This window comes from Sceloporus occidentalis, unplaced genomic scaffold (genome assembly GCF_023333645.1).
Source record: "Sceloporus occidentalis isolate IW3139 unplaced genomic scaffold, rSceOcc1.0.p SCAF_2, whole genome shotgun sequence".
NCBI classification, from domain to species: domain Eukaryota; kingdom Metazoa; phylum Chordata; class Lepidosauria; order Squamata; family Phrynosomatidae; genus Sceloporus; species Sceloporus occidentalis.
In genome coordinates this window covers 242,971,822-242,996,000 of record NW_028316982.1, presented here as the reverse complement: position 1 = coordinate 242,996,000, position 24,179 = coordinate 242,971,822, and the positions used below count along the sequence as shown (strand labels likewise).

The 24,179-nt window shown below is 38.7% G+C and overlaps 1 protein-coding gene across 2 annotated transcripts in view; it reads right to left on the bottom strand.

Moving 5' to 3' along the window:
- Positions 1-192: 192 nt before the first annotated feature.
- The window catches only part of HSPH1 (heat shock protein family H (Hsp110) member 1), a 28,080-nt gene continuing 4,093 nt past the window's right edge, over positions 193-24,179 (bottom strand). Inside the window, exons 2-18 of one of the 2 annotated variants that reach the window (XM_089512539.1) lie at positions 22,412-22,469; positions 21,480-21,620; positions 19,007-19,129; positions 18,117-18,216; positions 17,211-17,344; positions 14,220-14,464; positions 11,205-11,433; positions 9,774-9,880; positions 9,051-9,184; positions 7,406-7,608; positions 6,070-6,201; positions 5,662-5,799; positions 4,463-4,588; positions 3,823-3,930; positions 3,530-3,649; positions 1,888-2,049; positions 193-1,046 (exon numbers count right to left, since the gene is read on the bottom strand). In XM_089512539.1, the coding sequence (XP_089368665.1) occupies positions 849-1,046; positions 1,888-2,049; positions 3,530-3,649; positions 3,823-3,930; positions 4,463-4,588; positions 5,662-5,799; positions 6,070-6,201; positions 7,406-7,608; positions 9,051-9,184; positions 9,774-9,880; positions 11,205-11,433; positions 14,220-14,464; positions 17,211-17,344; positions 18,117-18,216; positions 19,007-19,129; positions 21,480-21,620; positions 22,412-22,469 (2,458 nt within the window). In that variant the 3' untranslated portion in view covers positions 193-848. The remainder of the gene's footprint in view (positions 1,047-1,887; positions 2,050-3,529; positions 3,650-3,822; positions 3,931-4,462; positions 4,589-5,661; positions 5,800-6,069; positions 6,202-7,405; positions 7,609-9,050; positions 9,185-9,773; positions 9,881-11,204; positions 11,434-14,219; positions 14,465-17,210; positions 17,345-18,116; positions 18,217-19,006; positions 19,130-21,479; positions 21,621-22,411; positions 22,470-24,179) is intronic. The other variant, XM_089512540.1, reaches the window with a different exon arrangement.

Genomic DNA, 24,179 nt, shown 5'->3' with positions numbered 1-24,179 from the left:
CTGAAATCAATGAACTGTAAGAGCTTAATATGAAGTGTGCTTAATTCTAAGAAACCTTCATAGAAGTGTTATGTGCTATTAACTGCTGGTTTCTTAAGCCTTGATGAACAGATGTATAAATGTAAAGCCGAAGGCTGTATAAAACTGATAACCTAAAAAATAATGAATACCATACCAATTTTTCAAACCATAACCACTTCAATGAACTTTATTAAAGCTCACTAAAGGCTTTATGGGAACTTACAACAGCATCAGTGTATTATCTTCATTTGGTTTTCCACACATGAGGGTGTACTTGTTGAGCAAGAGACTAAATGTAAGCAATTCTGCATGCTGCTTTACTTATTTAACTTTTCTTCTAGCAGACATTTTGAACAATGATGTAAAGAACATTCTTCAGGTTTTGGTTTTATGTAGGCTTGTAAGCCAATGCCTCCATCAAGCATGAAGCCAAAAAATAAAATAAAAAAAAATTAAATAAAAAATAGCAAAATGAAAAAGAAAGAAAAACTACCTTGGCATCTACAAAAGCTTTAGGTGCAAACCTTTTGAAGGAACAGTACCTTTTGTAACAATTCAGTGATCTCAGTCTTAATTGATGCAAAAGGTTGAAACTGCTGCACAGAAGATTTTATTAGGTGGTCACAATTCCACAGGAATCTGAAAGTTACCAAGGCAATTTTCCTTTTAGGATTATCATGATCTCCACTTCTTTTCAGCATAGTCACTCCCGACATAATACAACAGAATTCTAAAATATAAATAGCTCCCTCAAACATTTCCCCCCACGTCACAAAAGACAGCTGAAATCTTTTTCTGTGTGAAATTGCTCACTGAAATACAATCAGCTAGTCCAAGTCCATGGTAATTGGGTTCTCATTCATGTGACATTCACCATTTTGTTGTGGTGTCTCAATGTTTTTTATTTCTTCTTCTACAGCTTCATTTTTATAAACAGAAGTAGTATCCATTGGTTCTTCCTGTTTAGGAGAGTCTACCTTTGGTCTTGGTTGAGTCACAATAGGTTCACACACATTGTATAACTCCTAGAAAAGAAAACAAACCATACATTTATGGGACTAACTGTAGCTGTCTTTCTGAGCTGGTATAGTGCTTACCTCTGTTTTCTGGAAACATACACTAGAATGAGATGCAGTGATCTTAAAGGTAAGGTCATAATTCATTACAGCGCACCCTTCCCTTACATGGGGAATCTGTTCTGGGGACCCCTGCCCCCGCGTAAGGGAAATACCGCGTATGGTGGAGCCCCATTGAAAACAATGGGTCTCACACCTGTAGTGTGGCGTGCTGCACACACCGTGGGCACACACACCACTGGCTTTTCTGGCATATGGCACCATGTATGACATGGGTGCACTGTATAGCATTGACAAAATCTGCTCTGCATCACCTTACTCTTTACTCAGCATTGCCAATAATACAATGTACATGTCAGAAATCATCATACTCAAACTTCATATTTCCTGATCCATCAGCCAATGAAATGGCATGGGGAAAGCAACTGTTTTTATGAGATGACCATAATCTATGCAAGTATTAATCTGCTCTGTTCTTCTCCCTTTATACTCCGGGTTTCAAATTATCTTCTGGTCAGATAATTAAGAAGCCATCTCAGGAAGCTGATGCTGAGGAATACCAAGGTATCAGAAGATAGAAATATGCCTGCTATGTGGCCTTCCCTGAACTTCAACTGCTGTTCTCAAGTGCAGTGGAGGACAGTGTCCTATCTCCAGAATTGCACTGCCAGTCTCATCAGCTTCTGTACATAAGGAGAAAGTCACCTTATCCTTAGTAAATTATCTTAGGACTGCACCACTTTTAGTTTTTCCTGCAGTGGTCAAATCTGTCCTACAAATTAACACTTACCTTCAGCTTTCCTTTGATTTCATTTACACGGACAACAGGGTCCTTATCAAGACTCTGCTTTGCCTGTGCATTCACCATGTTGTTTACCCATTCCATTGTGTCATGGATATACTTTTCTACTTTGCTAATTTCTGATTCATCAATATGGATATATTTTTCATCCTAAAACAAAGAAGCATATAGTACATTAACAGCTATTATAATATTAAGAACAAAAATCAGAAATGGGCGGATTACGTTTTAAAAGGATCCTGACATATCAGAAAAGTGACATGTAATTGGTGTGCTTTCAGATTCTCCAAAACTTCATGAGATCGAGCAACAGTAAGATTTCCCATGGGTTCTTCAAGCACCAAATAGTACTCTACTATTCTCGTACATCAGTTTTGGTCCACTTTGTGGATTCACATCAAAATGCTAAAACTGGAAGTCTGGGTAATGTAAGCCTCTTTTCCTTTAAATTTCCATACAACATGCAAAGAGGGGAGGTCTGACCTTTGTTCCCACATAAAAAGAATACACACCTGCATGTATCAAACAGTTCTGGGCTTTGGCAAATATTTAGGTTTCAGGTCCTAAGTTGAAAATTTATTTTTATTACCTGAAATAACTCTTTGCAACTGTTTATTAAATAATCACAATTACAAACTTAAGGTGAGACTGGGCTATGCTTTTAACTGATTATACTCTCAACTATGAACTTCTACATATTGGCTATGGCAATATATAAAAGGAAGGGCTCTGGAAAAATTATGCTTCCATTTTTTTTAGCTGAAAGTCTTTCACAGGATAACCAGATAGTGTAAGTGAAATGATCAAATGATAAATGTTTTTTCTCAAGTCATTGTTGGTTTGCTGAATCAGTAGGCTGACAAACTTTTAAATTTGAAGCAAGATTTATGGTGTCTGTATATAAAACATCTCATGGCGGGCCATTATCAGTTCCAAACATTAATCCTGCTTTGTCAGGGGAGCGGGAATAATTCTGTTTACAAAAGTAACTTATGTTCATTATCTTCCAAATTATAAAAAGTTCTTACTGCACTGAGACTGCAATTTCATGACAACAGCAGCTTCAGAACAGATATATAGGCAAGAGCTTTATTGGGAGATGGTGTGGCTGGAAAATCATGCTGTGTATACAGAATACATAAAAACAGTTCTCTTGACAAACTGAAATTGTGGCCATTACTGAAGAAACTCATACAAATGTATTATTGGCCTGAAAGCAAAGCATATTGCCTATGTTGACTGCCTTTTTCAGGTGTCTAGTTGTAGTCAATGTCTCTGCTATTTTTATGAAACCCACTGTCAGTGCATACTACAATGATAACTGAAGTTTAGCCATAACGTTTTAACATTTGGATTTTCCTTGTTTTATTACCATTGCTCTTATGGAGTCTCCCCCGCCCCCTATAAAATTTGATTGTCTTGGTGTAGAAGCCAATCCACAATAACCTAACTGACAAGATCACTTTTTACCATCTTCTGTGCAGTTCCTACTTGTGTAGGGCTTCAAGCATGTTACGTTCTTCATAGAAAGCACTTCTACAGCCTTGCAACATAATCAAAGCACTGAGTTGTAGCACCAGAGCAGGGGGGGAAATAACAAATCTTAATTCAATATTACAAGATTACATACCTTGTTCCTGTATTGTGCTGTAATTTTAGCATAATTCTGAGCCTTATGCCTTAGCTCATCCAGCAATTTTGGCCGTTCTCCTGCTTCTTGATATCGGATTTCAATGGGAGTCCCAAATTTCTTATGAGAGTGAAATAATTAATCATAAATTTAGAGCACAATCCTTAACTGCTCTAGTATACAGACACAATTCTATACATTGCTATTTAGAAGTAAACCCACTATCAGATAATCTGCACTCTTAAACAATGAAGATTTTAAAAGCATAGTACACAGGACAAGAGTAGCCATACCTTTAAATCAATCAGTCTATCCATATAGACTTGTTTAGGTTGGTCCTCTCCCTCCTCATACAGCCAGTCTTCGATCTCTGACAGCAGTGTGGAGAAATTATGACGATCCTAAATTTTAATAATAATTTTATCAATATACCAACATCCCACATCAAAGTTCCTAGCCCTAAGTCATAAAATAGTTTATTGAGGGAGGAAAATGGGAGACACTGTTAATGTAGAGACTTAAAATACGCTACCAGAATACTGAATGAAATTTGGTGCTCCTAAGGAGCAATGTATAGAATGAACACATGTTCATCTTTGTTGCCAGTCTAAAGAATGCGTCAAAACTTAAGGAATACTTTGATAAATTAAAACATGACAGATAACACATAGATTTTTCATGTTATCTTTTAATGCTTTTTATTATGCTAAGAGTTACTGAATTGTGGACTTAATCTTTTGCTATGGAAAATTTTCATAGTTCTGGTGAGTAAGCTTTATAGTTACTTGAAATCAGCTAGAACAGGAAGCAGAATTTAATTACAGAAGAAGAAAACAACGTTTGAAGTCACTGATAAATGTCCATATTTATAACCTTTCCTAGAGGTGTTAAGGAAGAAGGGTACAAGAAATATGCTTGATCCCAAATAAATACCTGCTCAGACACAAATTTCTCATAGGGTCCAGAAAGCTTATCTCTGAAATCATAAACATATTCTTCAACTGCATTCTTTGCGTCATTCCTTTCCTTCTCCAGTTTATCTTGCATGATCATCTTGCCCTATACCAACCCAAAGCATTATGTTAGGTTCAGTATCAAGTTTTGAAATGGTAAAGAACTGCATTAGATCCAAAAAAGTAAGCCCTTTCAAACTCTTTGCTTCAAAACAGCTACAGTTTAGTGAAAGACACTTTTCACTGTAAAGCTCTCTAGATACTTTTCTTTCTTTAAAATTATCACCAATGCAACCTATTTGGCAAACATCCTCTAAACAAAACTTCCAAGAAAAACCCAAAGATAGGGTTGCCATAAATCAGAAACTACTCGAAGGCACACAACAACAACAAATTTTCATATACAGTGGAGCCTCCGCATATGCGGTCTTTTTATAGGCGGCTTTGAGCATAGGCGCTCAAAGCCACCGGCGTGCGCGGGGCAGAGTGTCCCATTCAATTGAATGGGCGCGCGCACCCGTTGCACCTTGCGCGCCACCGCGCACAAGCCCCATTGGAAACAATGGGGCTCGAGCATAGGCGGATTTTTTTATACACGGAGGGATCCGGAACGGATCCCCCGCGTATAATAAGGTTCCACTGTATTGATTAAAATTAAGGCTGAAGCTAGGCAGAATTATGTATCAGAAAGAAGGCATTTATGGCAACAGTACACATATATGCACTGATTCACACAAACTCTGGAAACCTGCATTCTTAAATAAACCACTGCAGGACAAACACTAAATGTAGAAATTGTCTGTTTCCAACCCATCCTTTTGCTTCTTGGTTTTATAGTTTACATAGTAGTTTCTGATAAGTGCTAAAGATTGCAAGCCTAAAAATAGGTAATAGGCAATACTAAATTCAACTTAAGTTATGTCTACAGAAGCATGGACTGGGTGTTGCTGTTCAATAAATGCAGATCCTTAGAAAAATGAATCCATGTAAAAGGACCCTATGAATCAATCTGATTATCTCTGGCAGTGTTGTTTATCTTGTAAATTAATACAGATCTTTCAGCTATCAAGAAATGTGGCATAATGAAGTTTCAACTAATATAATTGCAAGAGCCATAGAATTATCTCAGTTACAAGCTAACCAGTATTAGATGGAGATGTCAACGCTCATTTAACGCACCTCTGTTTCAATGTACATATTGAGCAGGTCTTTTCCAAGTTGCCAGACCAAGTTAGCTTCAATAGGTAATTCAACATTCTTCACTTTCATCTTGGGTTTTTTAGCGTCTGGAGGCTGATCACCTTTTTTTTCATTTCCCTGGGGTGAAGAGTAAAGCAGAACATTATTACATCAGGGAAAGGTAAGCATTTCTCAGAAAGTTCTTTTACAGAAGGCACTGCTTCACAACATACTCCCTTGGTGCAAAGCCAACATTTCTCTTGAGCCTTAACAACTCTTAAAAGATCTGTGTAATATTCATTATTAGAACACCAAGCTGTTTACTTGGTTTGACGGGAGATTACTTTTTTATACACAGTTAAATTGTATGCTTTTCTTCCAAAAGAACACATTTAAAGGGTCACTCACTTTTGCAGCATCTGGGGTTTTGTTTTCTTCAGGGACAGCCTCAGGAGAAGGGGGAGACTGTGACGTTTGTTGGCCATCTGTTTGTACCTGGGGCTGATCTCCAGCCTCATTGTTGCCTTGCTGGATATTCTTCTGAAATGGGAGCCCAGGCACAAAAGATGTGAAAAGTACATGCACATATATTCACTTGAAACCTTTCATGATCTACAAATATATTTAAAGTTTGAAATGCCTAAATTATAGAAAGCTCGCTTGGGACGAGAAGATTCCATACATCAGAGTGGGGAACCATTCTGGAATTCGACAGCCATCAACAGTGCACTGCTCATTGCAGGATGACATCCTAAGGATCCAGGCCAAAAGCCTGGGTGGAGTGTTTCCATTTAGCACTTTGAATGGGAACAAAGCTTTGCTTCCTTTGCCCTTCCTCACATGAGGAAGAGGGAAGAAAAACAGAGTTCTGAGTGGGTGGCCTATTCTCGGGGCTCACCTGCCACTTCCAAACATCAACTGAGGGAAAGGAGGTCTAAAGTACTCAGCTAGTGCTGCTAGGAACCAGGTGTATATCAGCTAAGAGTGGATAAAGGAATCTGCACTACCTCCCAGCAGGTAATAACGGAGAGTCTCCTTTCCAATTAAAAGGGAGCTTGACACGCACACACCCGACACACATACTGGCTTTATAACACAGATGTAACATTTGTTGAAAAAGCAATGTTAATTATTTCAGAATTTTTTTTAAAAAACCCTAACTACTCCACTGAATAAATGACACTATATCTCATTGTAACTTCCCATGAGGCTGCACAATAACCTCTCTTCTAACAGACAATGCCTTGTTGATCATGCATCAGCTACTTGAACTCTGTATCCAGTATTAAGGTAGATCATTTTTTATTAGTCCAAGCATCCAAGTATTTAAGAATTCATCTTGATCAGACTATTTGACCACTTAGGCCAAGATCATCTCTCAAGATTGGTAGCAGTGCTCCAGAGTTTCAGGGACAGATCTTTAATGACACTTGACCCCTTTTATCTGGAGATGTCAAAGGGACTTAACCTGGGACCTTCTACCTGCAAAACACATGTTCTGCCAACTGAGCTAAAGTCCCTCTCCCTATAGTTTGACCTTATTGGTAGGTAAATTACAAGATCAACAAGCAGAATGAAATTCTGTATGATGCAAATGATATCAACACATGCCAGAACATTCTAAAATTAAAGCACTCCAGGCAGACAACTTACTTATTCACATACACAGGACATAACCCTTGGTTAATTGAGCTAATTTTGTTAAAGAACATTCTGATCATTCTAGGTGAGAAAACCAACTTACATCACAGTTCTCAGAACATTTTTGGTTTGGGAGGTCTACTTCAGCTTCAACATCAGGATTTTCACTCTCCTCTGCTTTCACTTGCTCCACCTTTGATGCAGTGGAAACACTAAAAATGCCATGAGTATTGATGCGAATTTTCACTTTAATTTTTGTTTTCTCTCCATCATTCTGAGTGGCAATATTCTGAACAACATATTTGCCTAAAAAGAGGAAAACAGAGTAAAAACAAAACAAAACCCTGAAACCTTGCATTATTCCCTGAATCACAAAAATGTTAGGATGGTTTTTGAAAATGCAAACAAACAAAAACAAAAACAAAACAAAACAAAAAAAGATATTTGACAAGACATTAAAATGTGCAGCGGACTGGCTGGACTATGATTTTTAAATTATGATTCTGATTTGTTATTGTAGGCATTCAATTTTTACTCACATATATCCCCAAATGTGAAAGGTACATTTGGGGCACATACAGAATTACATGAATTGATTTTTCTCCCCGTTAGCAATGGGGGTGAAATCTCAAGGTCCATCCTTATTATTATGCTTTATTTATATAGCGCTGTAGATTTGCACAGCACTGTACATACAAACAATAAAACAGGTAAGAGTAAACCTGCCCATGGCGTACAAGAAATAATAAGAAATAATAGCATAATACATATAACTAATACATAAAAATACAGGAAAGGGTTCAATAAAACAAAACTCCTCAAGTGATAAAGGTAGAAAGGATTGCTAAAGATAGTGGGAGTGTTGTGAGGTTTTCCCCTATGTTGTTAAGCAGAAAGCCATTATTTTCAGACAAATTAGGTGTGTCTGTGGGTGCTGAAGCAGAACTTGAGAGATCCAGGTTCAAGTGTCTCTTACACCATTTAACTGAATGGGTGACCTTGGGTCTTTCAACCTGACCTACTGTACAAGTTGGATGCTTTGAGCACCAAGTGGTGAGAACATATGCCATTGCCACATACACCACCATCTCACTAGAAAAGGTGGAATACAAGTGAATATACCTTTCATGTATCCCATCCATTCCTACTTGTAACTCTTTATTGTACATGCTCTGAACTGTGCTACATCAGAGAGTGCAGCTCAAGGACCCAGCATAAGTGTATTAACTATGGGCAGTTCCTGCACATTTAAAAATTATATTCATAATTTAGAAGTGTGCTGACTAATTAATCAGGAAACAGCTTTTCAGTTAAACAATTAAACACCAATGTGCTAGCGAAAACACTTACTGTAAATTATTTTGCAATTACAATCAATGATACTGACATATACTGTGACTGCACAAAAATGTGAACTGAATCCAGACCCAGTCACACTAAGAGAAGACCCACTGTAATCAATGGAGTTTAAATTAGTCACAATTATCTATTTACATTAGTTCAGCTGAACTAATGTTACTAAGTCTGAATCTAACTGATGGTATGAAAAAACAAAATACCAAGAAAACAACAACGGCATCACACCACTCCAGGTGACACTGCTGGAGAACATCATCCTTCCCTTTATCTGCACCAAGGATGCAACTGTGTCAATAAGCCAGAACATCAATATCTGATTTTTTAACAATACCAAACAATTTAAATCTTTGAAAAGGCAGAGCCTCTTCTTTAAATGGACAGCTACTTACCAATCTTGCTTTCGGGATAAGGGACACCACTAGGATCTGAATAGAAAGCCTGAAGCTCAAAGGGACCTTTTCTATAAAATGTCAAGACTTTGGAGAACGGTGCTGCATGATGCCTGCTGAACACTTCATGAATTCTGCAATCAGAACAAAAGGGCAAAATGAGTTTTGGATCAGCCTGTACTGAAGTAGACTTACCATTACACTGTAAATTGGCCTGTTACACCTTACCAACTGTAAAACTGTGTATTATATATATATATATATATATAGGACTTTAATACAGAGAGTCTGTTCACTCTAGAAGGGTGAATATTAAAATCCTAATCAAAACCAACAGTCAAATTTAAATGTTTTAAAAGCTACATAAACTGCATCTCAACACCACTTGTGTTGTTACTTTGTCTCATCCTCCCCTAGCCCTATTATGTCTAGCTGTACAAAAGTGTGAAATGTTGGCAATAGGTTGTGAGTTTGTCATCTCTGCCAAGTGACAACCAACAAACTGGAACAGGAGGAAAACTCACCACACGGTGACAGCACATGTCTCACAATATTAGAGCTTACAGAACACACAGAAAAAAGAAAAGGAAATTACAAGATATGACTTTTTGCCTCTCAGCATTAATACTATAATATGACTGAAAAGCTTCTTCTAGCTTGAGATGTTTGTTGAAATTCAGAGTCAACTGTGTAAAAACATGCCAGCTTCAAGTTATTACTTACCCATCAGCCTCTTCAGATTCTGTATTCCAAAGCAATGATATTGGGAATGGAACAGCATCTGTGACAGAGAATTCTCTAACTTTAAAAGCTGGAGACAGAATTGCACACTAGAAAACCAAAAAAGCAATACAAAACAATTATTATTGGCTTATCAAAAGTTCTGATGAAACAAAGACAAAGGAAGACAAAAATGGCCACTTCATTATTTCACCCAACTGGATATAATTAACCATTGGTCTAAGAAAGATTGGGGTGGGGAAGCTGTGGCCCTACATATATTGTTGGATTCTTAACTCCCATCAGATCTAGATAGCATGGCCAAAGATCAGAGACAATGGTATATATAATCTAACACTAACAACTGCAGGAGGAATACATGTTCCCACAGTCACAGATAAAGAAATATTCTGTCATGACGAACTTGTATTTTACTGGCAGAACCATTTACTATATAATCTCAAATACATATTTACCTGGAAATAAGTTCCAACTACTGAAATTAAAATTATTATGTATTATTTCCACATTCTACCATTTGGATCTATTTTGCACGGACAATCATGCTATGAATTAAAGAACTTCCAAAGAGATAACCATTTTAGTTTGTAATAGAACAAACCACAAGAGGTTTCTACAGAATCAGAGGCATATTATGGTGTACAGTCGGCCCTTCTTATACACGGATTTTTTATACACGGATTTAAGCATACACGGTTTGAAAATGTTCCAAAAAAGTATAAATTTACCTTGATGTTCCATTTTTTATTAGGGACACCATTTTGCTATGTCATTATACTTAATGGGACTTGAGCATACACGGATTTTGTTATACACGGGGGATCTTGGAACCAAACCCCAGCGTATAACAAGGATCCACTGTACATGAAATGTTCCTCAGTTAGCATTAAACATTTTCTCTCTAGGACCACAAGTTAAGGAAGAAACTATGCTTTTGTTACACTGCTCAATATGAGTGTGTATCAAGATAGCCCTGCTTCCATTTTTCTTTGTCTCAGAAAGGAGAAAAATTAAGCATAGACAAACAGCAGTGAGAGGAGATAATTCCCATTTTGCTTTTGTCCATTCCTTTCTCCTGCCAATCAACTGACACAGGAACCTTCTCGCCAAGAGGCTCTTAACTTGAGAAAAGCTGCATGGGCAGACATATATTAGAAGAGTAATGAATGGGTTTAAATAGCACCACCACCACTATTAACATTCCTCCATTCTGAATTTCTCCACTTCCAAAGATGTTTTCTTCTTCTTAAAGCTCAGTGCTGGTAATCACCAACACATTTGCTTGAGCAAAACATTACTACTGACCAAACTTTCACATTGTTTCAAAATGACCTCTAACTCAATGCTTTCCACACACTAACTTGTAGTCATTGAGTGGTGTCCTCTGAGAAAGAAGAGCTACTGTCAGCATACCTGCAATGCACAACCTCTTGCGACTGCTTCATCAGCATTCAGTGTTGTGCTGACATCTTTGCCAAAGAACTTTCCAATTTTTTCTTTAACAGCTGGAATACGAGTGGCTCCACCTACAACTTCAACAGCATACACATCATCCACTCTGAGCTGGGTCTGGTCCATCAGGGAATGCAGAGGAGCCTCTATTCTTTGCAGGAGGTCAGCACACAGTTCTTCAAACTGAGCTCTACAAAGAAAAACGCTCAATAAAATGAGGTTTGAGGTTCATTTGTAATTAACAATACAGAATGGTAATGCCCAACACTGCCTGGTTAAACAGTATACTATATAAGAATTCCCCCCCCCCCCCTCTTCTATCCATGGAAGAAGGAAAATGTGGGAAAAAGTCAAGGTTCTGGTGCTGCTGATAAAGAACCATTCATTTATATCCCACTCTCCCCACCCCCACTAGGAATTAAGGTGGTTTATTAAAACCACAGAGTTGAGATAGATATGGTCACCTTTGTCGATGATCTCTGCCTGGGCATCGACAGGGTAAGTGTGACCCTGCTGGTGCTCTTGGACATCTCAGTGGCCTTCGATACCATAGACCAAGGTATCCTTCTGGAACGCCTGAGGGAGTTGGGTATTGGGGGCACTGCGTTCCAGTGCCTCTATTCCTACCTCTTGGGCAGATTCCAGATGGTGATGCTGGGAGACAGCTGCTCTTCTAGAAGAGAGCTGACATCTGGCGTCCCTCAGGGCACCATCCAGTCCCCCATGCTGTTTAACATTTACATGAAGCTGCTGAGAGAGATCATCCGGAGACATGGGGCACTGTGTTATCAGTACAGTGATGACACCCAAATCTATTTCTTTATGTCTCCAATTGTTGCAGTGACTAAGGATGGCATCTCTCCTCTGGATGCCTGCCTTTGGTCGGTAATGGGCTGGATGAGGGAAAACAAACTCAAGCTGAATCCAGAGAAAATGGAGGTACTCACGATAAGGTTTCCCAAGTGCAGGGATGGAGATTTGTCAACCTGTCCTGGACGGGGTCACACTTCCCCTAAAGGATGAAGTTCACAGTTTGGGAGTACTCCTGGATCCATTTCTACAGTTATCATCTCAAGTGGATGTGATGGCCAGGAGTGCTTGGTACCAACTTCGGTTGATACGCCAACCGCACCCCTACCTGGACCAAAAGGACCTTGAAGCAGTGGTACATGCTCTTGTAATCTCTCATTTAGATTTCTGTAATGTGCTCTACATGGGGCTACCTTTGTACCAAGTTCGGAAGCTTCAGTTGGTTCAAAATGTGGCAGACAGACTGGTCACTAGAACACCTAGATTGGACCACATAACACCTGTACTAAAATCTCTTCACTGGCTGCCGATTAACTTCTGGGTGCAGTACAAAGTGTTGGTTATTACCTTTAAAGCCCTATATGGCTTGGGCCCAAGTTATTTGAGGGAACACCTCTCCCTACACAATCTGCCCCGCACTCTCAGAACATCTGGCAAGAATTTACTAGAGTATCCAAAGACCAGGTTAATAACAACTTCCCATAGAGCGTTCACTGCCATGGCCCCCAAACTGTGGAACAGCTTACCGGAGAAGATCTGTCTTATTACCACTTTAGATGCCTTTAAGAAGGCACTTAAGAGGGATCTCTTCCGGCAGGCCTACCTGATCTTTTATAAGAGATTTTAAGAAAATACTCCACTTCTGATTATGATTATATGAATTTTAGATGATGATTTAGCCATTTTATTGAAGTAACAGTAATGTCACAATTTTATTTATTGTATTTTATATGGTACTGTATCTTTTTATTGATGTAATCCTGCCTCGATCCACAGGGAGAGGCGGGAAATATAAATAAAAATTATTATTATTTTAAAAAAACCTTTGAAATAAAGTACAGTAATTATCAATGAAATGAAAGGACAGTGAGGAGACAGCAATCAAATCTTCCAAAGCCTGGGAGAAAACCACTGCAGGCTTTTTGCTGTACCTACAAGGTGGTGGGACTAAGAGAAGGATTTCTCCTGATCATCATCTCAGAAGTGTGGGTAGACTCATATGTGATAATACAGTCCTTCAAACAGTTTGGACCTGAACGATATAAAGCTTTATAGGTCAAAACCAGCACTCTGAATTTTGCCCAGAAACAGACCTATAGCAGTGTTGCAAAATGCAGGCTTTATGCTCCCTGTAGCCATTGCCAGTTAGCAATATGACTGTAATTCTTTGAGCCAACTGACTGTCTGAATACCTATGAAAGGCAGCCCCATGTAGAGTAATCCAAACATGATGAAACTAAGGCCTGTACCACCATGGCAAATCGGGACACTTTCAGCAATGAGTACAGTTGGTGCACTAGCTTTAATTATGCAAATACACATCCAGCCTGGACCTCTAGGCTCAAGGCTGAATCAAGAGTACACACAAACTGTATACCTCCATCCAGCACAGGCTGAATCCCTACTTCCTGATCTCTCAGCAGTTTCATGTACAATTACCCCCTCCCCCTATCCAAGGATTCAAGCATGCACATCTTGAAAGTATTCAAAAAACATATACAGTGGTCCCCCGGGTTACGAAATTAATTCGTTCCGCTGCCGCTTTCGTAACCTGAAAGGCTTTCGCAAGCCGAATTGCCATAGGCGCTAATGGGGAAAAGCCGCGATTTGGTGCGAAATAGCGCCGAAAAGCACCAAAAGTTTTTTCGTAACCCGAAAAAACTTTCGTAACGCGGAACAGTTTTTTTAATAGGATTTTTTTCGTAACCCGGAAATTTCGTAAGGCGGCGCATTCGTATCCCGGGGTACCACTGTACGTTCTAAAATGCAATCCTTGATTTTGCAATTTTATGTAAGGGACACCATTTTAATATAACACTTTATATATATTTTTGTATTCATTGGGGGGGGGGGGGGGCTGGAGCTAAGCCCCAGCAGATACCAAGGGCTCACTGTATATTAAAACACGAGCTTAGCCTCTCCAAGGCCTAGAACCACACATCTTACCTATTCATCTTTCCAGACACATCTGTATCATTCATGAAACATTCAATATTAAGTGGAATGTCTGTACTGTTTGAACTCATTAACTTCTTTAGCTTCTCACATTCCTGATATAAACGGAGAAGGGCTCTTATTTTTGATTTGGGGTCCAGTTTGTACTTGGCTTTTATTTCAGTACAGAAGTGGTCCACTAGTTTTTCATCAAAGTTTTTTCCTCCAAGAAAAGGATCAAAAGCTGTTCCAAGCACCTGGTTTGAAGAAAAGAATTACATTTTAGATTACTGTTCTTACTTTAAATTAAATGGTAGCAATGATTTTACATTAAACCTGTTGGATGAATCACATTCCACAAGTATATCCAGAAATTGAATGGGGAAACAGCAGGCTCAATGACTTAGAAAAGCCAAAAAGCTTAATGGATTGATCTGCAATGTCACCATATAGGAGATGTATGTTTAGAGAATGATCTGTGCCTATCTTGTGCCAGTGAGAAATTGCTCAATTTAAAGAAATTTAAAATTTTGGTAAGTGACCTCCAGCACTTGACAGGTATTATCTACTCTTTTTAATGTTACATTTATGTTAAAACTTTGCCAGAGTATCTCTGTTTATAGTGTTTGTGAAATGGTAAATAACTGCAAGACCCTGCATTTTTAAAAATTGAAATTGCTAATGGCTTAGTTCAGACTATGGCCTTTCCCTGTGAGACTAAAATAATTTCATGTGAGTGGCCAGGAGGGAGTGTTTATGGTAGAGAAACTGAAGAAATTAAGGGGAAGATAGAATTACAGTGGGCCCTCTCCTTATGCGGAGGATCCATTCTGGATCCCCCGCGTAAGGGAAAATCCACCTATGCTCAAGCCCCATAGGAAATAATGGGGGGCTTGCATGTGGTGGGGCGGAGCGGCACGCATTGTTTTCCTCCCCAAGCAGCTCCCGTGTAAGCTAGAAGTAGCATAAAAGGCGTTTGCGGATGGCACGGGCGCACTGTATATCAGTGAAAGGGGCAGTTGGGAAGTAGCAAGGATTGGTGAAGAAACAAGAGTTGCTTTTAAGAGTAGTTAATTCTAGTTTAAACTTGTTATTTGTTCTCTTTTTGATATAGTGCTGGGATGGAGAAGCTTTTGCAGCACAAGGACCCAAATGGATATGGGCACCCATGTAAGTAGTTGCAGTGAATACTCATATATCATGACCACCCCAGCATAGGTTATCTATACAACACAGATCTATGCTATCAGAAGGACCATATCTTCTCCTATGAGCTGACCCAAGCTGTAAGGTACCTCTCTATATCCTTCCACCTTCACCTCTGTACTGCAGAAATAATCCAGGTTGACATCACTTTAACTGTCATGACTCAATGCTATGGAATTATGGGAACTGGAGTTTGTTATGACACCAACGCTTCTGACAGAAAAGACTAAATATCTCACAAAACTACAGTTCCAAGAATTCCATAACATTGGATCATGACAGTTAAGAGTGGTGTCAACCTGGATTACTTCTGCAATGTGGACGCAGCTACAGACACTGGTAGGAACACATTAGATAACTTTCTCTATGGCTCCTCCTTATAAAACTCTTCCCCTAGGGATAGGGTTGCCATAGTGCCGGACCTCCAAACCGGGAAAAATGTAGGACAAAATTTTCAAATGTAGGACACACGGGAAATGTGTCCTACATTTGAAAATTTTGTCCTACATTTCCCCTCGCGATCACGGCGGGGAGCGGAAGCCAAGCGGCGAGGGAAAGCCTCCACTTAAGGAGGCTTTCCCTCCCCACCTGGGCCCTGGGCCTCGCCGCGATCGGAGGCCAGGATCGGGGCCTCGCCTCGTTCCTGGCCCCCGCAGGGACCAGGAAGGAGGCAAGCAGGCCGCCGGCCATCGCCGGGGCCTCGCCTCGTTCCTGGCCCCCGCAGGGACCAGGAAGGAGGCGAGCAGGCCGCCGGCCATCGCCGGGGCCTCGCCTCGTTCCTGGCCCCTGCAGGGACCAGGAAGGAGGCAAGCAGGCCGCCGGCCATCGCCAGGGCTTCGCTTCCTTCCTGGCCCCCGCAGGGACCAGGAAGGAGGCGAGCAGGTTGCAGGGAGGCAGGGAGGTTGGCGCGGCTGCGCCCAAGAGGCGCCGCCTCCCTGCAGCCTCCTCCCCCCCAGGCCTCGCTGCCCTCCTTTTCCTCCGCACAGCCATGCGCGGTGGAGGAGGAGGAGGGCAGCGAGGCCCCAGGGTTGCCTAGCAACCCCGCTGCAACCGGGCTTTTCCTGGTTTTTGGCTGCACCCGTGCCGTGACTGGGCAGGTGCCACCAAAACCGGGAAAAACCTGGTTGCAGCCGGGTTATGGCAACCCTACCTAGGGAGGTTAGGAGGGCTCCTTCTCGGCTGTCTTTTCAGCAACAGTCGAAGAACTTGCTATTTCATTAAGCTTTTGGGAACTGATTGTTAACAAGGTAAGGGCTTTTAATTGTGTAGTATTGCTTTGTTTTAAAGTAATGTATTACATTGTTTTGTTTCTGTTGTTAGTTTAATACTGTTTCAATTTCAACTTTTGTATATTTTAATTATATGCGTTTTTTTTTAAAAAACTGTCATTCTTTCGTAAGCTGCCTTAAACCCATTCTGATTTTAGAACCACAAGGTATTCAAATCAGAAGGTGTAATTACAGTGTTCTGTTCTGTATAATGACAATGTTTTGTCAGCATGGATAAAATCCAATTCCCTTATATTTCAATTTGTCTCACTTGGCATAATCTTTAAAAACTTTGAAACTGACAGCGTCTTATTTTCAATGCATCCTGGTGATGTGCTTTTTTTTATATGTCACTCAAAGTGCCAAGCTGTCCACCAGCTACTTGCTTTCTGTTGTACACAACAAGACTTGAGATTGGGGACAGTGCAAGCCCTTTTTTACAAATTCAAATTTTCATATTTCTCTGTTGATTTGCTTGAAAAGGACTTTACAAAGAACTACCTCATAGTAGCTCTAAGGTTCTGCCTACCTTCAGTTTACCCTTGTTAAAAGCACAGGCTGATACTTGAAATGCTGAATGACCCATATCTACAAACACCACTAATCGAGGTTTCTCTTCTGGAGCTGGAAGGTCTTGCTTGTAAATCCCGTAGTTTAGAGCCACTGTGAAAAGGAAAAATCTCTCAGTGTATGTTAAGTTATCTGCAATAACTTATCAGAACAACAACTAAATTGCCAATGGAACTTTCAGATGTAGAAGTTTATTAAGACCTTTTACTTGTGTTGTGGCATTAGGCAACATGGCACTTAAAATAATACTAACCAATTTAGCATCTATCAGATTAGGATAATAACTCCCATCATTCCAAATTCAACAGACATAAAACTGGGGGAATCAGGTTGAGGAAGGCTACAAAAACAATGTAATTAGATACTATGATTAATTTACAGCTTAAAAAAGCACACCAATAAAATATGTCTTAAAAGAAAGTCTATCCTTCCCTTAACTATGAAGCTTTGATATAAAATGGAAAACCCTTTTCTGATAAAAAACTGCAATCCTCAGAGGCCAAAATCAAAAGTGAGCAGAGTGAAAGTCAAATGTGGCCAAATCCATTTCCCTTCTTTCATTTTTCTGCCACATCACTTTTCTCTCCATCTACATCCAGCACAGCTACTGGGAGAGGGACAGAGCACTATTGTAAGGAACAATTTGCAGAAAGCATCTGAAAGTAAGCCAAGGGTTGCAATTTGCCTGCTGCTGAGATAAAACTAAATGCGAACACATTTGTGCTCTCTAGTAGTTTTAAGAGATTATATATGTGTGGGAGAATCTATATGCCTATAGGGTACATTTTCACTCTATTATAACCATGCTATAGCTGAGGAGACATACATTCTAAGTGTATATATGGAATAACTTTCACTTGCTTACCGGCTGTCATATCATTCATTAGTCTAAGACAATTTAATCCAACGACCTGGGCAGCATCTAGCAGGGACCTCCTTTCAGCATCAGTGAAAAATGATGGCACCTGAAGAAAGCATTTACACACAGGTATATATTAGCCTTGGAGAAGCTGGAAAGGCTGATAAATTATTGGAAGCTAATCACTGTAATTAAAAAACAACAACAAGGAGGCTTCAAATCGAATTCTGAATAACTGGCAGGTCTTGTAAAACTTACCCTTTTGGATTACAATTACCAGAATTCACAAGCCAGTGAGACCTGTTAACATTATGCTTTCACAATTATAAATCTGCATCTAAGCTGGTTGGCAATAAAACCATTTTGATTAAACACCCCACTGTTGGGGAGGCATACAAATACCGAGTGCACATGATAATGTCTGAGTTGAAATGCTTTTTGTAAGCTTTGCACTGTGTGCATCAGTAATTATGTAAAACAGTTTTATTAACTTTGTATATATTAATACAAACAATGCCAATATTCTTTATTTGAGGCGCATCTAACTTTATCTTACACCACTACATTTGACCACTTTTATTATTACTTTTGTGCTATTTCACTTGCATTCATGTGTTACTTTTGTGCATGTTTAACTGTTCCTTTTTTAATACACCCCACATTAACAACAGGGGAATTAGAAGCCTCTCATGTTTTCATTTCTTTTGCAGCTGCTTAGCTTCCACACTGCTAAATACTCCCGTAGCATTCAATGGGTCCAACTGTTGTCATGTTAAAAACACAGTAATATTCTAAGTTGGATAAAAGTTTGCTCAACAGAACGTCGCATCAAACTTTTCATATAGTATACTCACAGGAGGAGACAAATGCCTTTAAGATTAAATGAAACTACTTACTGAAATAACACAATCTGTTACAGGCTTTTTGAGGTTGTTTTCAGCAGTCTCCTTCAGTTTAGTCAGCAGCATAGCTGTTATCTGCTCCACACTAAATAAATGTTCTTCATCCATGTACGTTACCTGCAAACACAACACAAAAGAAACTATTAGAACAATTCAAATACATCCAGTATTACTTTTGGATTCCAATGACCAACAGTGGTTGTCAATTTTCTTTTTATATTCTAAAAGTTAAAATAGTTTGTTCATTAGCTTCATCCAGTCTTCATAAATTAGCAAGATTCTCTAAGAATCAAAGGCCTGGCAATTATGTAATATTGCTTTTAAATGCATATATTGACTTGGGGTCCCTAGTGGACAGAAAGATATTTTTCAAATACCTGTATTTTATTTCTCCAAAATAAGTGGGGCAAAGAAACTACTGAGAGTGATAGAAAACACTGAAATATTAGAAAAACATTAATGCCATAATGGCTATGTTTAGGCATCATGCTAAACATGGCTTATAAAGATAAGAATAAGCAGTCTCTCACTGTGCTTATATACTCATACTAATATACTCTCCCACTTCCTCCAACATACCACAAGGAAAAGAGAAACTTTCATTTTCAGTTTAATTAATCACCCTTTAGCATTATGTCAAGACCCTAAACTGTGGTTCATCTTAATTAGTTTGCTGGCAGGAAAGCTTCATAGTCCCTGGTTTCAAGTTAGCTTATAACAAACAAAAAGCTATAGCTATGGTTAATGACCACTTGGATAGATCTGGATCAAAAAATGTCAAGAAGACTACTGACAAGCTGGAACACATTCAAAGGATAACCAAGATGCTAGAAGGTGAGCTGGGTATATTTAGCTTGGAGAAGAGAAGACTGAGAGGTGATATGTTAGCCATCTTTAATTATCTGAATGAATAAGCTTGTTTTCTCCTGCTCCACAGACTTGAATACAAACCAGTAGTTTCAAATTACAAGGAAAGAGATTTCTTTTAAACTTTAGGAAGACCTTACAGTAAAAGTGTGTTCAACTGTTCAACAATGGGATAGACCATCTCAGAAGATGGTGGATGCTCCTTCCTGATGGACATCTTTCAAGAGTGCTTAAATTGCATATCCCTCTATAACAGGATGTCAGACTTGTGATCCCTTCCAAGTACAGTATACCACTGCAGTTAATCAAAATCAGATATGGAAACTTCTAATTTTCTCCTTATTACATTTGAAGGAGAATAAACTGGGGAAATTACAAGGTTCATTCCTGACCTGATGAACCACACAGTCACGATAGCTGCATGCAGTCAAGGAGTCAACCGTTCTAGCAAAGTAGTTCTTAAACAGTGTTTAAAATATTTAAGGCATCCCTTTGGTGAGAAGCTTAGTGAACAGCTGACTAGGTTCACTCAGATATTTTAGCTGCAAAGGAACAATGAGTATCACCAAGGTTTACATTCATGTGATATGACGAGGTTAAAAGGATTCCGCCAGTCCCCTATGCACTCTATGGTGCTGTTTAATAGAAATTTGTATATTTGTATGATGAGCCAAACAGCAGCTGCTCCTGAGGCGTTCTTAACTGGAGAAATAACATTACCTCACTGCTAAAGTCTTAATCCAGTATAAAACATCCATCCATCCATGAGCTTCTGCTATCTTTTAAAATAATAATAATAATAATGACAGATCCTGAGCAATGCATCTCTCACATTTAGTTTGGCCTTGAAACAGCCTTCAAATCCAACCACGTTTTTGTTTAGAAGACTACTCTTACTGTATATACATTTACTTAGAGCTAAGTCCAGTGGGATTTACGGTCAATGAGTGCAGGACTGCAGCTAGAGATACGATACATGTGAAATAGTTCTCTGTATAGGAGGGAACCAGTGTGACATTCCATTTCATATGCTGTTTTGAGCTAACACTTGTGCAACAGTTAAATCCAGGGTAACTATGCTAATGGATTCTTTCACTCTACCAGAAACATGTTGGAGGCCTATACCTGAAAATGCCAGGGAATTATCCTGGAGGTTCATTAATGCTAAGTGTGTAAACTACCACATAGCTGTAGTTTTTCCCTGTATTACAATACCAAGAAAGAATATAAAGCTATACATGTATTTTTAAAAATTGCCAGATAGCTATTTTGCAGAAGCAGCAATTTACAGCTTTCTTAATTTGAGACCACATTTCTACACACAATTACTTGGGAGAAAGCACCGTTCAGTTTACTGAAGCTAAATTTTGAATAAGCACGTGCAGAATTTTGTAGTACAGGACATTTACTTAAGTCTAAAATTTAAGTAGCTAAATGCCAGAGTTACACTGAAGACTTCATAGCTGAAGAACAAATTTTATGAGGTATTAGTTCTCATTTAAAGTAACCCTCTCCTCAACATGTTCCCTCCCTCTTCATCATACATCCTTCTGTCTCCAAAATCCCCTGATTCTTGATATTTACGTAAAGACATTTTTACCTTTATTCCAACACTTCCATTTTTCATTGGAACTACACAATAGCTCACAAGTTCTTTCTCTTTCTGAACAAAAGGATCATTATAAGCACGTCCATGGAGTCTCTTGAAATTAAATACTGTGTTGTTGGCATGGGTAATTAACTGCAAGACGAAAGAAAAAGAGATGACTATGGAGATCTTTACAAATAACAGATTTACCAGCTACATATATATATAAAAAAACCCGGAATGTTACTAATATAAACGTGTACACTGTGTACAGATTATCCACTTCCAATTTATTTACCATTACTACACAAAGGTATGACAAATGTGATTAAAGAGATGAAGGAAAGACAGAATGGGAAGAATAATATCTTTATTTATATACCCAATACTACTTATTCTTACTCATACAAAACAAGCTGAACTGGTCAAAGAACTGTACTCTATACTCCCACACAGAAATTTAGCACAGTAATTTGCTGAAACATCCAGCAGCAAAAGAGTATTCATGGGGCTATTATTACACTGTAAACAGTATATATTTTCAGTGGCTCTTATGATCATAGAAAACCAAGTGTCCTCTCAAATAACAACCTGGCGGTTTTCTGGTTCTCTGCCATGGTAGAAAGTGATGAAATATTGGAAACTTGCTTAAATAAGGTAATTTATGCAGCATTACCAGTCAATGGCATTATAAAAAATAACATTAGAAAAAAACAGGTGATCACTCCATTTAAGCAGAATCTCTACTCATCCCATAATCCAGTCCACACAGAAAAGAGTTGTTTGAAGGAGCTGAATCAGAATTTACCTCTTGGAGCAGTGCTGTGATTCTGCAAAAACATACGACACTGGGGTAATTTTTAAAATGATCAATGAATTTTCAGACCAGCTCCTTACTTATTAATGTGCCATTTGTCTTTTTTGTCATTTTTAAAGTGACTTACTTGATTTTTAGCAGACACTCCAATTGCTCTGTTTTTGGACCCAAAAGATACCACCGACCTAAAAAAAGATGAATCCACCAGTGAATAAAATACACAAGTAACATTTCCTCTGGTAGGCTTACAGAGCCAATGTGGTGTAGTGGTTTGAGCACTGGGCTATGACTCTGGAGAACATAGTTCAAATCCCTGCTTGGCCATGGAAACCCACTGGGTGACCTTGGGCAAGTCCCACTCTCTCCATCTCAGAAAGAATCAAAGGCAACTCCCTCTGAATAAAGCTTGTCAAGAAACCCCCCCCCCCAACAGGTTCATTTTAGGGTCAACCATAAGTCAAAAATGACCTGAAGGCACACAACAACAAGGTTTACAACATAACATACATAAAACTCCAAAAGAAAAACCTGCTACAGTTGGGGCTTTGCTACCATATTGTGATAGTTTTAAAGTTGCTTCATGTAAACATTTCTGTGATTAAGTGAAGCTTTTAATTTGGACACAGTCATTCAGGCATATTGGCCCCATAAATCAGTATGTCGTTAAGCTATCTGATATGAAGGGCCAGCTTTCCCACCACCATCCCCTTCTAAATGTGCCAGAAACTTTCTGCCCATTGACTACAACAGTTTTTTTCTTTCTGGAAACTCACCACTGACTAGCACCTGATTTTTTTGCAGATCAGCAAAAGGCCACAGACCAGAAGCACTGTCATAAACCATAGTTATCGAACTAAGATAATTATGCATTAGCCATTATGTTTGTATTAAAAAATCATTTATGGATATTAAAAGCAACCGAAAATTATATTTTCCATAGTTAAATTTTTAAATAAGATACAAAAGATTTGTGTGTGTCTTCAAGTCATTTTGACCTTAACATAAACCTATACTGTTTTCTTGGCAGAATTTGTTCAGAGGGGGTTGCCCTGGTCTTCCTCCGAGGCTGAAAGGGTGTGACTTCCCCAAGGTCACCCAGTTTGCATGGCCAAACAGTGGTTTGAACCCTAGTTTTCCAGTGTCCTATCCAGGACTCAAAACACTACATCACACTGGCTCCTTGTTTGCTATATACTGGCATTTTGAGCATAATACTGGTGTCCAGGGGTTGGCTGGTTATTAAAGATACTGTAATGTAGCCAGACTCCAAGAATGATTTTGCATTTTTAATTTTTCATATTTTAAATAATTACAATTTGTTCATTTTTCAATTTATGATTATGTCTTTGCAAACAAACAAGGGCACTTGCTGGTCACCAACCATTCTGCCCAGTAACTACAACTCTTTTCTTCTGACATAGACAATAAGCAAAGTTATTCATGACACCATGTATTTTCTAACATTCTTAGAATACTTACATAAAGTACAAAAATATATTTAGCTGCAATCTATTTTAATAGTTTCATTAACCAAGTTGTATGCATCATGGTTCAGCAAATACATGAAATACAAATAGCATATTTTGATTTAAATCAGTTATTTACACTGCTTTTTCCCACTGATGATTTAGATCACTTATTTAAACATGCTTGGTTTAAATCAATCCAACAAAATAAAAAGTCATAGATTCAGTTTCTACTGTATAAAATGTACACTTAAAGTATTAAATCCATATTTAAGTCATAATTTGTAGAGCCACAATACTGATGACATTTTAAAAATTAAAAACTTCATCATACACGAAGTGCTTTTAAAGTCATATTTATTTTTTGTCAAGCTGCTGTGAAATGTGACCACCCAAAAAGAAAGAGAGGAATACAAATCAGATTTCAAA